Raw genomic sequence first — 19,566 nt, 5'->3', positions numbered from 1 at the left:
ACACACATACCACAATTCTGCATCTGACATCATTCAAGGTACCCTGTGAGTGTGTCTAAGTTTAGAGCGGACTACCTAGGTATAATGGTGCATATGCATAATCCCAGCACTTGGTGGGTGGAGCCAGGAGGAGCCAGAATTTGAAATTAGCTTGGGCTAGCTTTGGAGACCGATCTCAACAACAACAATAAAAAAAACCGAGATCAGATTATTGCAGCATCTAGAGTGTTCTAAAGCAATGCTAGCCCCTTTGATCAGCACTTATTATCTCAGAGTTCCTATGGATGAGGATTTCCCAGGAGGCACAGACAGGATTTCATAGGACAGCATGTGGGTACCAACTGAAAGAGTTGGAGCTCAGCAGTCAGAGCCATCTAGAGAAGCTGGTCTTCACACATGCTATTTCTGGGTAGTGTGGCCTCTTAATATCATGGTGGCCAAGGGCAAGTTGGAGAGAGAGAGTAAGAGAGAGTGGCAGGCGGTAGAGACAGATAGAGGAAGAGACTGCCCGGCTCTGAACAGCAATGTTTCCAAGCTCACGTATCTCACAGTAAAGCTTTCACTGTGCACTGTGGATAGAGGCGCTACAGGTAGAGAAAACATGGCTGCCAGCTCTCTGAGGCCTCCCATCAAAGTACGGAGTAAGACGGATGGATTCAGATCCTGTGTCAGTCAGTTGTCAGTGGAGACTTCAGGAGGCTGACCGCCACTCTTTCTGCTGTAACAACAGAATGTTGTGGTCTGCCTTTCCCAGTTAGGAAAACGAAGACTCCAGAGATCCATGGCTCTGAGGAAAGCTTCACGGGACAGAGCCTAGACCAGCTACGTCAGTGGATCCAGAAGGAAGTCTGAGCAAATCAAATGTTCCATGTAGTGCTGCTCAGATTGTGGGGGTCGGTTATGTGGCATCTGGTACCAACACACAGCCTCGGGTCAGCTGCCACACTTGTAGGCATGTAGCGTGCTCTGCTTCCCCTGTGGCGCTGCTTCATCAGACAGGGGTAAAATTCTGAGAAGAAATCATTTGCTTTCTGGACTCTCCTTCCTCCTGCCTCTCTTCTTGTGACCTTTCCCCGAGGGCCACCAGGAACCTTCGTACGAGGCTTCCCATTACTGGGCATGAAGACCTATGCCAGGCTCACGTGATTGCCACACACAGTCACATAGGAGTCTCAGCAATCTTCAGCCAAGCGTGGAAAGGAGTTGAACAAAATCAGGTCAAGTGCAGGGAAGCAGATATAGGCCTGCAAAGTCCCCAGCCGCAAGAGGCTGCTTGCAGTTCTCAGATGCTCTTCACAGAGAGAGCAGGAGGAAGGGCTATGGAGCTGTATTCAAGGGAACATTTTGATGTTTAAAGTGTGGCTGTGAAGTTGTCCTGATAGAGGCCACATTTCACCTGTTGGAACTTTGGATGACATAGGCTTGTCAACTTCATAGGACCTAGAATCACCCAGGAGACAAACCTCTTGCTATGATTATGAGGGAGTTCCTAGGTTGGGTTGAGAGGGGAGACCCACCTGTTATAGAATATTATTTTAAAGTGTGTTGCTTTTGTTTATGCTGCATTTGTTTAACTCTGTGAAGCTGTGATTCTTTGCCTGTCTAAAACGCCTGATAGTCTAATAAAGATCTAAATGGCCAATAGTGAGGCAGGAGAAAGGATAGGCGGAGCTGGCAGGCAATGAGTATAAACTGGAGGAGAAATCTGGGCGAGAGAAGGGGCAAGAGAAGGAGAGGAGGACACCAGGTGCCACTACCCAACTACACGGCCAGCCACGGAGCAAGAGTGAAAGGAATCCAGAGGCAAAAGGTAGATGGGCTGATTTAAGATAAGAAAAGCTGGCTGGAAACAAATCAAGCTAAGGCCGGGCATAAATAAGCAAGAATAAGCTTCTGTGTGTGATTTTTTTGGGAGCTGGGTGGTGGGTTCCCCCAAAAGCCTAAAGAGTAAAACAACCAATAACACCCACCCTACAAGTAGGTAGCACCGTTCCATGGGCAGGGGTTCCAGATTGAATAAAGAGAAGACATCCAGCTTGGATACTGGTCCCCTTCTTCCTGTGGATTCAATGCGACCAGCTGGGTCATACTTCTGCTTGTATGCCTCCCCTGCTATGATGGATAATGCCCTTGAACTGCAACCACAAACAACTCCTTCTCTGCCTTTATTTTTAAGTTCCAGATTTATTTTTATTATTTTAAATTTGTGTGTTTGTGGGTATAGGAGCCACTGGAGGTCAGAAGAGGGCATCAGGGGCCATGGAGCTGGAGTTACAGGTGGTTGTAAGCTGCCTGAGATGGATGCTGGGAACTGAACTTGGGTGGAACTCACTCTGTAGCCCAAGATGGGCTTGAACTCACAGAGATCCACCTGCCTCTGCCTCCAGAGTGCTGGGATTAAAGGTGTGTACCACCACTGCCCGGTTTAATCACTGAGCCAACTCTCTAGCCCTGTAAGTCCCAACTTTTGGAGACTTCTGGTGACTGCTTTGAGAGTCAGCTCATTCTCTTCATGGGACTTGCACTCACACTGTTAAATGTTTAGAAGGGCCATCAGATAAAGAACAATCACAGCAGTTTGGCTGTATTTACAGGAGAGGTATCAGTAGTAACAGCCCATGAACACTTCCAGGGTAGTATTGATAAGAGGACTTCCATTTTAACCGGACCAATCTTTGGCTCTTACCTATGTGCTGGCCATGATGAGTGGGCTGTTATGGAAACCCTCTACATTAGACGCTGCAAATGCCCGAGACACGTGTGCCCAGTCTTTATGGTGATTGAAGTTTAATGGGCAAGCCATTTCTTGGACACCTGTTTTCTATCAGGCACTGTTCCAGGGGCTGAGGATGTGATGGAGAATAAAACAGATGGACTCGTAAGCCCTCGAGTTAAGCAAAGAGTGGTGAGTTAGATAAGTGGTAAGAACAAAATTAAGCAGACAATACTGGTGCCTTTTACCACTGTGAAACCTTAGTGCAAATTTGATGTTAAATAGCTGAAGTTAATGATCCCACAGTTCCAAAGGTCAAAAGTCCAAAGCAGATTGACAGAGCTGTGCCCCCCCCCAGAACTTAGAAGACAGCTCCAGGGTCCCCAGTGTGACATCCTTAGAAAGTAGTGTTATTTTTACCTGCAAGGAGGTGAGACGCCAGAACCACTTCTCAGGGAAGGCCACCTGAGAGGATGGTTTTAGAGTAAACCCATGTAGAAAGTGATGTGGCTGACGAAGGTTTTGAGGGGACATGCTCCTGACTGATGACTGGTGTCCTCAGAGGACAGCAAGGAGGTCAGTGTGCCTGGAGAGGCTAGGGTGAGGTGGAAACAGAGGTGGCCCAGTGAGAGAGGTTCTTACGGCTGAATTGTGTCCCCTCAGATGCTATGTGGAAGCTCTAATCTTCATGATCTCAGAATATTGAGAGACCGACTCTAAATTTAAAGAGGCAGTTCAGTAAAGATCAGGCCAGTATGGCTTGCCCCAATTCAACAGGACTCATGTCACTCCATGAAGAGATCAGAATGTAGACACGAAGGACGTCGGGTAAAGACACAGGGAGAAGACTTTCATCTCCAAGTTAAGGAGGGGCCCACAGAAGCCAACCTTGCTGACACCTCTATCTTGGACATCTTCTGTTGGAGTCATGTGGTCTCTGGAGCTTTGCTACAGTGGCTTGAGACCAAGAGAAGGAGGTGGGCCCTGAAGCCCAGAGTTCTTCTTCTATACCCAGACTCTTTTCTGAAGGACATGATTATGCCCAGAGTTCTGCCCATAGGAGTCACCCAGGATCATCTAGCTCCTGTTGCAACCTTGTGTGGCTTGGAATTCACTTTATGGGTTCATAGAACCATCGCTGCTCTGCCCACTGCTGTTGCTATGAATGACCAAGTCTTGTGTCTTCTAAGAGGGTTCTTGGGATTGTGATAGGGTACAAGCTTAGTAGGAGAATGTATAGGTATGGACTGCTTGCCTAGAATATACAAAGCCTTGGGTTTGATCCTCAGCTCATCATAAACTACATGCCTACGAGATTAGCATTTGAGAGGTGGAGGCAGGAAGATCAGAAATATAGGCCAAGCTGGCTAGCTAGCAAGTTGGAGGCCACCCTGGGCCATGTGAGTCTCAAAATGAAAAAAACAAAAATAAGAGGAGGAAACTGTGACTCTACCTAGCTCTTGGTAAGAGTGCAAGCCAGAAGGGCTCTGGGAGCCGAGAGGCTGGGTGGCATTGGAGGAGGGTTTGAGCAGAGGAAAGCCATGGCTTAGGCGTACAAGGCTCACTAGGACTACTTTCTTGAGAATGGTCAGTGAAGAAACAGGGAGGAGGCAGATCCCTAGTTTAGTTCTCTATCAGTAATTCAGAGGCTGGACAGTCAAGCCTTTGCAGGGTGATGGAAAGTGAGAAGATTTTGGATCTTCCAAAGGCAGAGCTGACATTCTGGGATAGCAGAGGAGAAGAGGCAAAAGGACCACACTGAATTTTCGGGTTGGTGAACAAAGATCTGCACTGCCTTGGACTGGCATGGGAAGATGTCCCACTTATTTTTTTTTTAAAGGCAGGGTCTCATCTTCGGTTCAAGCTGGCCTTGAACTCACAACAATCCTCCAGTTTCAGTCTCTCGAGTGTTGAGACTACAGGTTGCCCAGCACAAGATAAGCAGTATTCAACCCAACAGTTAGGCTTGGGTGCGAAGATGTGGGCTAGGTGGAGTTTGATGCTCAGGGCTGAGATCTGGGCTTGAGATAGACAAGTTAGTGTCAGTAAGCTCTGTATGATATTCAAAGCCACAAGACCGCAATAAAATAAGCCTAAGGACAAGTCCCAGGGCCATCCATATTTAGAGTTTAGGGAAGTAAAGAAGAAAACCCCTGAAGAGATTGAGAAGTCAGATGTGGAGCAGGGGAGGCCTGGAACAATTTTGGGTCACAGAGTTGGGGTTCCAATTTGGGGTAGGGACAAATTGCTAACAGTAGATGAAGTCACATGTCAGCATCTCTATTAGTGTTACTGCCAAGGGCAAAGTTAGAGGCAAGGTACAGAACAAGTCAGGGTCTCTGCAGTGTCGGGGTCAAGGAAGGCTGATTATCGAACGGGTCATACACATGCCTGAAAAAAACACCTAACCCGGATAAGAGATACCGAAGAGCTTGGCGGACTGGGTTCTAGGCTGGTCATTAGCTTGAATTTGAACCAGGTAAGGCACAGGACACTTGAATCAGGGATGTAGGGCTATTTATGAACCACCCCTGGATGGCGAGACAGGAACTCCGTCATAGTGCACAAACCAGGACCTTCGGGGCCTCGAGCTCTCTCTGGATCCTTGGAAATCTACAAGTAATCTTATTCACTTGGAGCCCTCAGCTCAGTGCGGTTTAGCTTCATGGGTTCCCAGGCTGGGCTAAAGTGGCGCTAATGTTGGGTGAGCCTGTAAGGGGCTGGAGCAGAATAGGCGGTGCGTGGAGGGCTGCAGCTTGGAGGCTACAACTCACTTGCGAGACATTTTCGTGGGAAAGACTGCCTAGAAGCCCCTGTGGAATTCCGTCCCGCTTCAACTTCAGTTTATTGATGAAGCGTGGACCCCAGTGTAACCCACGGGAAAGGAAGTAACTCTCCTGTTGAGTTCAGAAAAAGAGGCAGAAAGTTGACAGACGGGGAAAGAGGACCCCGGGAGTCGCAGAGGTTCCTTAGGCGCTCTGGTAGCAAACAAAGCGCGGGCGGGTGAGCTCGCGCGCCACCTTCTCGGTGCCGAGGCTCGGGAGCTGGCACGGGGCAGTAGGGACAACTGAGAGGGCCCAGGACGGTCAAGAAGAGCTAGTAGATAGGCCCGCAGGAGTGGCGTCCGGGCGCCCCACGGGGCCCGCCCAGCGCGCGGCGACGCGAGCGCAGAGCGCACCCCACGCGCGCCGGCCGGCCGGAGTGACGGACTACAAGTCCCAGCAAGCCCAGAGGCAGCGCGGGGCGGGGTCTGGCGCAATTCCCCGGGATCCGGCGCGCTGGGAAGCGCCGCGGAGGACGCAGCGGCGACCGGAGGGCGGTGAGCGCGGGCGGGGGCGGGGCCGACGTGGGCCAGAGCCCTGCGTGCCAGGGAAGGGGCTGGCCGGGCAGCGGCGGGCGGCGCTCGGAGCGGTCTCCGCGGCTGGCAAAGCGCCCACGGCTCGGTCCCGGCTCGGCGGAAGGCGCAGGGCTGCTGAGGGCCCCGGCGCGCGCGGTAGCGCGACACTTACAAGCGCGCGGACCCAGTCGCAGCCGTGCGCCCCGGAGCAGAGCGGCCACTGCCCGGGGGCCTTGGCCCCGGAGCTCATAGCGCCGCGCTGCCTGCGCTTTAATGGCTGCTCGGCCGGCCGGTGCGTAGGGGTGCAGGCGGCTACGGCGCGGGAAGGCGCCTGAGCGAGCCTCCTCCGCGGCCGGTCGCGCTCCATGGCGCCGCGGTCTTCTCGGACGGCCCGCTGACCCGGGACGAGCGTCCCGGCCATGAACTGAGCCCCTCTACTGCCTCATTCTCGCCTTTCTTTTTGCGCCTCCTCTCTCCGTGCTCCCCGGGGGCTGCGGCGCCCCGGGTCTCGGTGGCCCGCGGGCTCCGGGGCGCCGGGCGGCGGCGACGGGGGGCGCGCGGCTCTGGGCGCTGTGCCTGCACCATGAACTACCAGCAGCAGCTGGCCAACTCGGCTGCCATCCGGGCCGAGATCCAGCGCTTCGAGTCGGTCCATCCCAACATCTACTCCATCTACGAGCTGCTGGAGCGCGTGGAGGAGCCGGTGCTGCAGAACCAGATCCGGGAGCACGTCATCGCCATCGAAGGTGAGGGCCAGGCCGCCCCGGGGCTTCTGGAAAGCGCGGGGGAGCGGGCGCCCGTGGTGCGGCGGGGTGTGTGTGCGCGCGTGTGCGTGCGTGTGTACACACGCGGCTGCCGGCGGAGAGAGCACTGCGGTGCCTCTTGCCCGGCAAGGCCGGCAGTGCAGCCAGCCTGCCAGGGAAGATGGATCGTCAGCGTTCATTTGATAATGGACAATAGAGTCTCTCCTGTGAGAAAGTGGCACGGTGCCGCTGCGTCCTGGGCCGCCCGCACGTCCCGTTCCGGCCCAGCCGACGCCTGGGGGCAGCTGCCTGGGATGGCGCCACTTGATCAGTGACAGGTTATCAGGCCTGGCTTGAGCGTTTTGCATGGACGTTGAAGATGTGTTTTGAGAAGCTCTGCTGCTGGGGGTGCTGTGCCGGCCAGCCTGTTCAGTTGCTTCATGGCTGTCCTTTTTCCCCAGTTCGCGGATACAGGGGAGGCATTTGGACTTGGAGTACGTAGGGAGCCAGTGGGACTCAGTCAGCATCATGTCCCAGTGCAGATCTGCCTGCCCTCGGGCAAACACTGGGCGTTTGGAACCAAAGTCCTGGGTCAAATTATGACCCTTCTAGGGAGGCAGGACACTTCCACACTCTCTTGCTGAAGGGGGCACTTTGATACACCTGCCACTTGGGAGCCACCCAAGAGGAGGAGGAAAAGTGGATGGTGCTGTTGCCTGTAAGCCTGTGTGTGCAGAGCACGGTCCTGACCCCCAGCGCCAGGCAAGGCAGTATCCTCGCAGGAGAGGATGGATCTGGCTGCTTTGCTTGTGTTCTCTTTGGACCACTAATGGCTCCCGTTTCTCTGCTACTAGGTGCCTGAGCTGTTTCCTTGTTTGCTTTCTCTGGGCCTGCCATCACTTACCTGGGGGAGCAGGTGGTATCGAAGTGGGTAACGTGGTCTCATAGTCCAGCCAGTGGATTCGCAGCCTGTCCTCTTGAGTTGCTGCTGGCCACTGACAGTGCCAGGCCTGCGGGTGGCTTGTCCTAGTACACTACTGTGCCTGCCAAAGGCTGGTGAGTCCTCTGTTGAGGAGCATAAGAGCCTTCCAAGTCCAGCAGTAGTGTGTTCAAAGCAGGTGCAGGTTCTGCCCTCTTCGCCTCCGCATAAGGCCTCAGCCCCCAGGAAAGCTTGGCTCCTCCGCAGTCTGAACTTCTAACCCTGAAGTGTTTGGGTTTAAAGCTTGGCCGCTTGGGTGGAGAAGGTGAACGCCGCCGTGTTGCTGATCCCCTTGGCATTTGGCAGCCTCGTGTACTTGAACCACATCCCAGGCAGGCTGAAAGACTGACAAGTAGCCACAGAATATATTCTAATTCCAGGGGAGGGTCATAACATGTTATGCCCCTGTGAATACTGGCTCTGAATGCACCTGGGCCCCCTGAGTGTTCATAGCTGCTTGGGGTGACTTCAGATGCTTCCAGGCCCATTAAGAACCACGGCTTCTGTGGGACGTGGAGTCCTGTGGTGTTTCGAGGGACACCCCCCCAGCTGATGGAGAGGTGATGTAGTAAGGGGTTCCTCTGAGAGCAGTGTCTGGGTCCCTGTTGGAAGTGCTGACCGGTGCTCATGTTTCTCTCAGGTTGCTCTGCTCAGCTCTCTGGCTGCGTGTACTGGAGTCTGATGAAACCCTCAGAAAGCTGGTGCCAGGGATGGAATGCACCTGACTGGAGCTCCTTGCTCCAGAGGAGAGGAAGGCCTCCAGCTGGGTGTGACTCATTTCCCATTCTTAAAGCTGCACTGTGGGGTTTTGGACTTCCAGCAGGAGGATGTGGTTGCATTTCTCTCTTTTTAAAATTGTTCTTCCACAGCGAGCTTTTCTTGATAGCTGATGCTCGTTTTTTGGCTATAACCTTTGTCATTCTCAGGAAAACTTAAACTGATGGATGCATCCTGCTGGGGACTTTGATAATGCTATTGTTTTTGTTAGGGCTAGGAATGCCTATATCATGCCAGGACTGTAGTAAATTCAGAGGGACTGGAGAAGCGTTCGTATCTGCCTCTGTTCTTCCTGCCGTTAACCACAGTGGTACACTGCTCAATTGTGGAGAGCCTGAGCACAGATGGTTTGGTATTCACAATGGCCCTGTCTTACAGAGGAGGAGGTGGAGGTTTGGGAGGGTGATGACCCCTGAACACATGAGGGAAGTTGTTCAACGGCACCTCTGACCTAAGGGGTGATTTAGGCCCCTGGTCTCTCTGGCTTCCCAAAGCCCAAGTCTGAAGGACCTCACCCTTCCTCTTCTCATTAGATCCCGGCTCATTTGTTATAATGGAATGGTCTTTTCATGTCAGTGTTAAGATATGGGCAGGTCTTACATTGCTCCGTGGATGTTTGGCATGGGGAGAGGGTTGCAAAGTTGTGGTAACATGATGTGCTTGAGTGAGAAGAGAACAAACACTTTTTATTGAAAATATTACGCATGCATGTAATGTGTTCTGATCAACTCTGCCTGCCAGTCAATTCCCATTTCCCCTCAGAACTTCATGTGTTTTCTTGCTCTCTTTAAAAACACAGAGTCCACACACAGTGTTGTCTCTATGTGCACGGGTGTAGGACCATCACTGGAGCATCCATTGCTTTTTTAGGGGCAACATCCCTGAAGAAAATGGACTCTTCCTTCCCAAGTGGTCAATAAGTGCCAGGAGCTCTTCAGCTCGGGTGAGGGACTTCACGAACCCCTCCACATCCATCCTGGGATTTTGGCAGGCTTGGTGTTGTCTGTGCAGTCACAGCTGCCTTTTGTTCATGTGCTCAGTGCTGCCCATGTCCAGCAAATACTGTTTCACTGCAGACATCCACTACAGTCTTTCTGACCCCCTTCTGCCGTGATTCCTGAGCCTCGCGGGGAGGGAGGGAGGGGGTGTTATACAGATGTTCCATTTGGAGCTGAGCGCGCCTAGTCTCTTATTCCCTGCATACTGATCTGCTGTGGGTCTCTATTAATCTCCATCTACTGCAAAAAGAAGCTTCTCTGATGAGGGTTGAGAGATACACTGATCTATGGGTATAGAGATTAGTTTAGGGAGCAGTTTATTACTGTGTGCGTTAGCATAATAATCGTATTAAGTTCTCTCTGGGACCTATAACTTACCTGGTCATGAGTTTCTGGCCTAGTTAATAGTACCAGGCATAGAGTTTATCTCTTGGTACAGGATTTATAGCTAACCAGAAAGTGGATGGTTATTCCTATGACATTTGTGCCACTAATACATATCTTGCTATATGCCAGTGGATATATCTTGCCAGGCAGTCATTGTTGTAGCTTGTGGGATTCATAACTGGCTAAATTTGTCAAAAACTTCACTCTTGGTGGCATAAATAAAACCTTCCAGTACTGTGAAAGCTAGCCAGTAAGGGTGGAACTCCAAGGTCAATACCAGCTTGATTTTTTTTTTTTTCATGTCCTATGACTCCAAGTATATGGTATCTTCAGCAACAGGGTCTTACTGTCAAATTCTAGAAGTTAACTAAGAGTGATGGTGGTAGCCTGTGAGGGGAGTCTGCTTTGGGGGTGTCTATGGTTTCTCACTGATTGGTAGCTCTTAGGTTGGAGAAATGGATCAGTGGTTAGGAGCATTGCTGCACTTCTGTATGATCTAAGTTCGGCTTTCAGTACCTACCCATGTCAGGTGGGTGCCTGTAACTCCAGCTCCAAAGGGATCTGGTACCCTCTTTTGACCTTTGCAGGTATAGACAGACAGACAGACAGACAGACAGACAGACACACACACACACACAGAGAGAGAGAGAGAGAGAGAGAGAGAGAGAGAGAGAGAGAGAGAGAGAGAGAGAGAGAGAGAGAGAGAGAGAGAGAGAGATCTTAAAGTTAAGCAAAACCAAATTTGGATACCTGTATCTTCACTAACATTGAACCGGGAAGGTATAAATTTGGAGAAACCATGATTAGTGCTGGATCACCATAGTAACTGAAGTGAAACCCCATCCCTGTCAGAGGCCGACCCAGATCACTTTGTGACTAGGAATGAGCAGGAGAAAAGCAAAAATGTGAATCTTTCAGGAAAGGATATGCATATCATCATAAATATTTTTTTTAAAAAAATCACTTGCCTCATGAGGCCAAACCTGTCATTTCCAAAGCTGTCTAGTCAGACCTTTCTCCTGTCTGTGGCCCCTTTATCAAGGCCTTGGGCTTGGCATAACAGGAGCCCTTTCAGCTTAGGAGGACTTTTGAAGATACGGCTTTTGTGATGACATTGCCCGCCAGCATTTGGCTCTGTCATAGTGTTTAAAACCTCACTGTTTTCTGGCATCTACATAAATTTTTGCTCTTTGGGTGAGGAACGACCTTGGGAAAGAGGAGGATGTTTTGGTTGCTGCTCTTGTCACAGTGAGTCTGTTTTGGCCTCGTTGGAAAATCTCATAAAGATGGATAAGATAGATTTTATTTAGTTGCAAGAGTCCACTGAAGTTCCCAAATAACAGTATGTTGAGGATACTGTCTCTAGGCCTGGGATACATGTGATTTTCATCCTCAACCTTGTTTAAAAATGTTACCTTGTTTTTTTTTGTTTTTGTTGTTATTGTGTTTTGTTTGTTTATTTTCAAATTTTCTTTAGTCTTTATTTCTTACTCTGAGAATCTTCTTAACCCCTGAATCTCGATTAGGGAAATATTAATGATTAGTTTCACATCAAGCCCAGCAGATATCTGGGGTGTCCTGCAGGGGTATGGCCTGCTGTGGGATGTAGCATGTACCATGTCATGCCCAGAAGTGAGCCTGGGACCCACCTCACCTCTAGTCAAGCCTCTGCTTCCCCTCTGGCTGTTGAAGACTCTGTCTTGGGTGGAAGGATTGAAGCGCACTGGCCAACTGCTTCTCTTGTTAAATAAAGCTTGTCATTCTTTCAAGGCTAAAGCCTCTATTAGTAGTCACACACTGTAATTCAGCGTGCCAGCAGCGGAGCCAGGATCCATGTGCTTGCCTAGTGCTCGCTCATTCAGCCCAGCAGCTTCCCAGCTTCCCAGGCACCCCTGGGAAATCCAACCAGTCTCTGAAGTGGAGACACCCACCTCCTCAACCAGGGTTCATGTTGCTCTCTTTACTAGGTGACTGCTCTGTAGATACCTGTTTTGCCTTGGTCTTCCACAGGACAACTAGGGCCAGGAGAGCATGAGCTTTCCATGGTCCTCTTAGGTGGACATGGATATGTGAAAGTTTGATGTCTCAGCCTGAGTGTTGGGAAACCTTGGAAGATGGCAAGGAGTCTGCTCAGTCCCATGATGCAGCTGTGTTGTTGAACATCTGTGCCCAGTGGAGTGCTAAGTACTTAACCTGTATTATGCCAGTTCATTGTATGGTAATCCCCAAACATGGCTATCCCCCTGCTGTGTGACAGAACTTTTCCTGGGGAGGCACAGCACACTCACCCTGGAAAGGGGCCTCATGCCCAGATTGAAGTACAGATATGACCAGAGTCCAGCTTGGTGAACCAGTGAATTTTATTGGGCTTATACTAACAGGAATATGGGTGAGGGGTTACTTACAGGAGCAGAAATGACTCAAAGACAGCTGTGTATCCAAAGCCCGGTGTAGCATGGGTGTCAATTCACCAAAGCTGGGGACCCGAAGCACACTGCACCGCCTACAGGCAGCTCAGCAGGTTGGAGTGTCCTTTCCAAGTGACTGAGTTGGTCTAAACCTCTCCCAAACAGCTCCTCTGCTTTCTCTTCTTCCAAGCAGCTGTTTAGATCTTTGCATTGTCTTTGTAGTTTGGCTGGGCTGAGAGGGACTCTTCAACCTTTATTGCTTACTCCGGGAGAGAGAGGCTAGTAAATCTGGTCAGTTTCAGGGACTACCTGGAGCTATTATGAGTTGTCCCCCTTCCTGTTTAAAGAGTTCACCTGCAGGATGGGATGTTTCAGTCTCAGAGGAAACTGTTTCCCAATACACCTTTGGAACCAATACACCTTTGGAACCCAAGAAGTGGCTTGGGCCAAGCCTCCTTGCATGAGGTAGAATTGACGAGCCCCCTACTATGTGTGATTCCCATCGTCATCTCTCTGACCCTTTGAGACGTGTACCCTTGACCCAGGAAGAGACAGGCTTGGGGATGTGCCATGTAACCAAGGCGTCTTGTTCTCTGTGGAGTTGCTTAATACAGTAAACTCAGTAAGAGTTTGTTTAGTCTGGTTACTGCAGGTGTGTATGTTTAGGGAAAAAAGTTTCTTCCTACTGCCATGGGTGGCTCTCCTTTTCCTTGGGCTCTCTGTCTGTTGTGCTGGTCATAGTTCAGGTCTAATCAGAGGTGGCAGTTTCACTACCGCCTTTGGAAACGGCACCGTTGGCCAGGTGCTGCTTCCCGTAGAGACCTCATGCCCAGCCAGCTCTGGGAGCCCTCACAGTCTCGTGACTTTTAGGTATAGTGTGGATGCTCTTTCTTAGCGATGCCATGGGACCTGGTACAGGTCAGAGCTACCCACAGCTGGTATTGCCTCTCTGGAGTTAAGGCCTTCCTTGCTCTACGTGCCAGCTGCCCTTGGCTCAGCTGCTGTCCTCCTTCCATCCTGGAAAGCCAGGAGCTCCTGAAGGCGGAACTCAGGCCTCACTCAGCATTTGAGTCCTCAGTTTGGTGGGTCAGGATCTGTACTTGAATAATGCCCTGGACTTGGGCAGCCATTTCCTTCCAGAAACAGATCCTTTTTGCCTTGTAAGGAGTGTGAACTGAGTTGTCCTCCTGCAGCAGTGAAAACTGCATCCAGAGTATAGAAGTTGGGGGCTGGGCAACTTGTAGATCTATAGATCATGACCTTCATGGGGACCAAAACATCATGCCATTTTCTTTACTGTTTGCAGGTAGGGAAGGAAAATCTTGATAAATATTGGCGACATTTCTAAATCAGTGGTCTGCAGAGGTTGATGGTTCTTTCTGACAGGAGCCACCGGTTAAACTGAGAGAATCAGCATGGTCCAGAGGGATCAGTGAGTGGCAGGCTGTGTCACTAATGTAATGATGTTGAGGGCTTGCAGAAACAGATAGCAGCTCCCTGGTTTTGTGGGGCTGGAGTGGCCCTGGGAACCTGTATTTCTAAGAAGGTCTGTAACCCAGGGATCCCATTTTGAGTCCTGGCCAGTTTCTCTGGCTGGACATTTGTTCTGGTCTGCAGTGTCCATAGCTAGCATTGGCGTCCCTACCAGTTGCTTAGGAAGTTGGCAACGTCAAAAAGTTTGAACAATGATGAAAGGCTGGACGCCAGTTTGAATGGTTTCAGGTGCAAGTTTCCCTTGTCCCCGTGATGATCATAGAAGGAGTGGGCACCCCGAGTGTGGAGTTCTGGAGGTCAGGGGTACAGTAGGCCTAGACAAGGGTCCAGTAGAGAGTGGAACCCTCTGGTACCCCATTTCCTCCAAATAACAGGCTGTATTTCTGCGGACTTCTTCCCCTGCCTATTTAGATGGGTTCGTCACTCTTTGCTTCTTATGGTAACTTGGTAGATGATCCATGTTGTCACCACTGTCTCCCAGCAGTTGAGAGCATCTCTGAAAGAGAGATGCTGCATGTTATCTGCAGCTCACAGGAGTCACGGAGGAGCCTGAAGACAGTGACTTGGAGGGCAGAGAGACAGGTCCTGCAGCTGCAGGGACAGCAAAACCCGTGGTCCCATCACTGCCACCTCTGTTTTTGTCCAAACCTTTTCCTCTGCTGCAGCCAGATCCCTGCTTCCTTGTGGTTTGCAAGCCTCACTCCAGCTGCCTGCAACCCTGGGTGTTCGCTTGTTTTTGTTTTTGTTTTGGGACAGGGTTTCTCTGTGTAGCCCTGGCTGTCCTGGAACTCACTCTGTAGACCTGGCTGGTCCTTAATTCAGAAGTCCACCAGCCTCTGCCTCCCAAGTGCTGGGTTTAAAGGTGTGCCACACCACCACCCGGCTGTTTTTTATTTTCTTAAAGTAATTTAAAAAAGGTTGAGAATATGTATATTTTTCATTTCTCACTTCTTTTTCCTCCCTCTAAACCCTTTCATGTTACTCCTATTCCAACTTTCTTTCAAATTCATGACCTCTCTTTTACTCTTGGGGTGTGTGTGTATGTATTCCAGAATATATAAATACAACCTGCTTAGCCTGTATAATGTTACTTGTTTGTGTTTATACACACACACACACACACACACACACACACACACACACACACACACATACACACACATGATTTCAGGGCTGGCCATCTGGTGTTAGATAACCCCTTGGGGGCCACTCCTAGGGGAAGACTATTTTGCCCACTCTCAGCATTTCTTAGTTTCGTATAGTTTTTTTTTTTTTTTTTTTTTTCTGGGTTTGAGGCCTCATGAGTTTTCTCTCTTCTACTTTAGCGTGTCTGCTGGTGCCATCTTTGTTCAAGTCATGTTCAGGGAGCCATGTTGGTGGGCCCAGGAGTTGTGTTGTAGACCTATCCGTTGTGACTGGGCTTAGTAACTCTGAGTTTTGATTGATTATTGATTTCTGCAACGATCTCTGTTTATTGCAAAGAGAAGTTTCTTTGATGAGGGGTGAGAATTACACTTATCTCTGGGTATGAGGATAAATATTTAGAATTAGGGTTTTTGCTGGTTTAACAAAGTAGTAGTTGTGAGGCCTCCTTCACTAGCCCTGGATCATAACTTCCTTCCTGTTGAGTGGCCTTACGTCCACTTGGAGAGTTGTTGGTTATCACCAAGCTGTCTGTGCCAGTACTGCGCCCTTAGGGTTGTTATGGTTCGTTCATAGGTGCCATGGCTGGGTAGGACTTTTGGTTGCTTCCCTCCATTGGAAGCTTGCATGGCACCTTCTGGTACCATAAGAGCTAGCCCTAAAGGAGGAGATTTCATGTCAGATCCAGCTTAGGTCTTCTTAGTCCTGTATCTGAGGTGCATGGATAGCTTTAGCAATAGGTATTTATCTTCTGCCTCTGGGACATAACCAGGGGCAATAGCAGTAGCCTACACTATTTTGAGAGTCTCTTGGACCATCCTGGACAATGAGTGGGTCTCATCTCTAGTGTTGGGGTTTGTGTTATCTGGTCTGTAACTTTTGGAGGGACAATTGTCAGCCCAGATGGGAAAATTCCACTTAAACTATGTATATTTACACACCGACTTGTGTATATTATGAGTATTTTTAGATAGGTAATGGTGTGAATACTATAACTTTCCGACATCTTTAGTGTTATTTTACCTTCCCCTCCCTCTTCTTTACTCCCCTCTCGCTAATTAGAGCCTTTTCTTTCCATTTCCCCCACCAGGTCACTTGTACCTGCTGTTCCCCTCTCTGTTGGTTTTGCTTCATGGTTTCAGCACTCACTCAGACCTGTGTCCCTTTCCTGACACTCAGGCACTTTTGCATCCCAGCCTATGTGATTGAGTCTGGAAAAGCCGGATGAGGCTTAGTTATTTTTAAAGCCCAGGTTTGGGGTTCTGATCTGGTGCTTAGCTACATAATTCGTTTTCTTTGTTAAGTACCTTTCTCTGAGAAAGAAAATGCACTTTGCAGATGTTAATCTCTAATCTTTGCAGCATCTGTTATTTTGTTCTGAGATTGGAGAAGAAAGGCTTTATGTGGTGCTGCAGGGAGTCCTGGCCTCTCAGGAGGTGGGAGGAGGGACTTTTGGTCCCCCTTGTCTAGTGTTCTGGAACCTGGACCCAGACATGGGCTTTCCTGAGATCGGAGATGCCCATGGGCAGGGTAGTGTAGTCTTTTGAGTGTGATCTCTTTACCTTTCTCTGCTGTCTGCTCACAGCTGACCAGGGCCAGAGGCCAGAGGGGCATTGGGGTTGTGTCTGTCACCAGGGAGGGAGGAGAGCAGATATCACGTGGTGGGCAGAAGAGGTTGTTAATGGATCCTTTGAATAACCAGCCAAATAGCTTGTTTGTGTGCAGGGTCGGAACATTTTCCATAGAGAGCAGCCTAAATATAGGCTTGAGGGTGGGGACCAGGACCCAAGAGGGGGCTGTCATCTCCCTGGTATTGTTTCTTCCTCTGTAATCAGGACTCCACCAGCCCTGAACAGGTGGCCACCCTGCACGCTCTGGGAGCAGATTGGGTTTTTGTTTAAGCAGGCTCATTTGCACATTTCACACTTCTCCCGCTGTTTGGTGGGGATTGTCTTTTTCGGGCTGCAGTGTTGGAGTGTTTGTTCAGTGTTTCTATACAAGCAACTGTCTCAGCCTTAAAGCTGCGCATGCTGGCTGCCTGTCATTAGCATCATGGGTAGGAGCTTTTAAGGGTGGGAGACACTCGGCTTCTGGGAGAAGAATTCCAAATACTTCCTGACCGCGTTCACAGACGTCTCTTTCCAGTCATTCCGGTACGCAACAGGCTCTAGCCAATAGGACCGTGCTGAAGACAGCTCAGGGCAGGCCTGGCCAGATCTCTTGTCACCGTTTTGTCTCTGGTCACAGTCTAAATGAGAAGTGGTCATTTCAGGAATGCTTGGTTTTAATACAAGCATTTTAGTTTCCTTGACGTGGGCCTACGAACTAAGGACGTTTGAAAACAACTTAGCACGGTTACTTCTGTTTTCACAAGAGTCCCATTACTCTCAGTACTGGGGAGGATTTGTGTCGGTCACATTTGTCATTACGAGGACAAAATACCTGACAGGACCAACTTAAGGAAGGACAAGTGTATTGTGCCCCAGTTGAAGGGTGCAGTCTGTTGCAGCAGGGAGGCATGGTGGAAGGAGAATGGGGCGGCTGTCACATTACACCGCTGTCAAGGAGCAGAGAAAGAGAGATGAACACTGGTGCTCAGCTCCCTATCCCCTTTTAACTTAGTCTGGGATCCCAGCCTATACGATAGCGTCGCCTCTGTTTACTGTGTGTTTTCTCACCTCGATTAACCTAGTCCAGAAACTCTTAGAAACATGGCTAGAGGTTCATCTCCTAGGATGTCCGTCGATGGTCAGTACTAACTGTTGTGCATGCTTTAAAACTCTGCTGTGTGAGTTGTGTGGCTTCTGGAGTCCTGCTCGCCCATCTTTGGCAGTGACCAGAGGTCCTAGACTGCTGGGGGCATGGGAATGGTGGGATTGACAGGACTCCAGGCTCCCTCACTTTTGGGAACCCCTTGCTTTGACATATAACAAGGACACCAAGTTATAGGAAGGTTTTGCTTACTAATTAAAGTTGACCAGACATGGGTGGCAGGGGCTATGCTTAGCTGTGCTGTGTGTTTCTTGTTCTGCCGGCTGGCACGCGGGTGCCGACATTGCAGGGCATGTTCTCAGAGAAGTCTTTTGCCCAGTTGTGCCCTCGTGTCTGTTGGGAACAGGCTGGAAGGGAACTAGGGTCCTCTGGCTTCCTCCTTCACTCTGCACACAGTAGTCAGGACAGACAGCACTGGTTACACAAAAATGGGTTCGCTTTAGTATACTCAGGATGGCAGGCTGGTTGTCGCCTTCCTGTCTAGGGCTTTAAAGATCTGAGTGACCAGCACTCTTCTCTCTCTGGCTTAGGCATCAGGCTTTAGTTCTGGATTGCCTGATGGCTATTCTCTCCTTGACTGAATAACATGTTGTTTGTACGTAACTGTGTGTGCAGTCCTGTAGTGAGTAGCCCTGTCCTGTGGATGGGACTGGTGTTTGGCCCCTGCGGACTCCACCAGGCTTGGGGCGGATGTTGGGCAGTTGGGGTATGTAGTCAAGCTGTACATTGCTGTCCCCTCACCCTCTGCACCCTGCTTCTCCCCCCTCCCCGGGGGGTTGAGTGCTGTGTTCTCCTTGGTATTTGAAAGGCAACTGGCTCTGGAACTTGGCCCCAGCTGTCTGCGGTCCTAATGACAACATATTAACACAATTCAGTTGCTGTTGTTTGTACAATTAGAGCTAAGACACAAAGGAAGAAAGAAAAGCCAAGTGTTGCCAACTGGATTCTCAAGGGGTTGTTTTCTTTGTTCTCAGTGCTCTTGTCCCAGGAGCGGCCCTTCCCCCTCTAACCAGCCCCGACTGCACTGGGCCAACCAGGAAGGACACAGGGACGTGGATCAGGGCTGTGTGAATTTCTCCAGTGGCTTTGCAAAGACAAATATTTATTTTGAGGGCTGGTGGTGGGAGGGCCTCGCTTATCCTCACTTTGTTTGGGATGGGAAGAAGCTAATGGGGGAGCAATAGAAAGAGTCTATCCAGGCCTTGCAGCAGGCAGAGCTGGCCTCTGAGGCTTGTGGGGCTGGCAGATGAGCACTGTCTCTTCTGTGGAGTGGAGGTCAGGGAAGGCCTCAGAAGCTGGGTAGTGGGAGGGCATGAGACGGCTGTCCAGGCCTACACACGACTGCAGGGCAGAGATGGTGGGGCTAAGTGGCCCTGCTCAGATGGTGGACAGTGGGCGGTTGTGAGTGAAGGGAGGTAGGGGACCAGGCAGGGGTCTGGGACAGGTGAGAAACAGACAACTCTAGAAGATGTGGCAGGAGGGCAGTCTAATGGTGCCTGTGAGCTTCAGGCCTCAGGAAGTTTTATTCTAGTAACATGGGTGCAGAGGCTGTGAGGTTTGGGTGGAAGGGAGATGTTGGTTGCTTGGTGGTTATGTGGGATTTGTAGATGTGTCTCTGTCTGCAGGGATGGGCTCAGAGTTCTGGAGAGGCAGGGACAGTAATACAGCCTCTTGCTGCTGTAGATTATTAAGCAAGTGTTTGAGGTATACACGAGTTTTTTGTGAATGAGGTGACTGTATCCAAGCTCTGTGGACTGGATTGACCTAGGACCACTTAAACTGGTTGAGACTCTACAGTCCAGGCCGCCTGGGGCT

At 50.2% G+C, this 19,566-nt stretch overlaps 1 protein-coding gene across 1 annotated transcript in view; it reads left to right on the top strand.

Moving 5' to 3' along the window:
- The first annotated feature begins 6,153 nt into the window (after positions 1-6,153).
- Positions 6,154-19,566, top strand: part of Agap1 (ArfGAP with GTPase domain, ankyrin repeat and PH domain 1) — a 449,843-nt gene continuing 436,430 nt past the window's right edge. The window contains 1 exon segment of the mRNA XM_038339225.1: positions 6,154-6,796. Within this exon segment, the coding sequence (XP_038195153.1) occupies positions 6,634-6,796 (163 nt within the window). The 5' untranslated portion in view covers positions 6,154-6,633.

This window comes from Arvicola amphibius, chromosome 8, assembly GCF_903992535.2.
Source record: "Arvicola amphibius chromosome 8, mArvAmp1.2, whole genome shotgun sequence".
Lineage (NCBI taxonomy): Eukaryota > Metazoa > Chordata > Mammalia > Rodentia > Cricetidae > Arvicola > Arvicola amphibius.
Note: the sequence above shows the minus strand (reverse complement) of the source record. Positions and strands in the feature narration are given on the sequence as shown.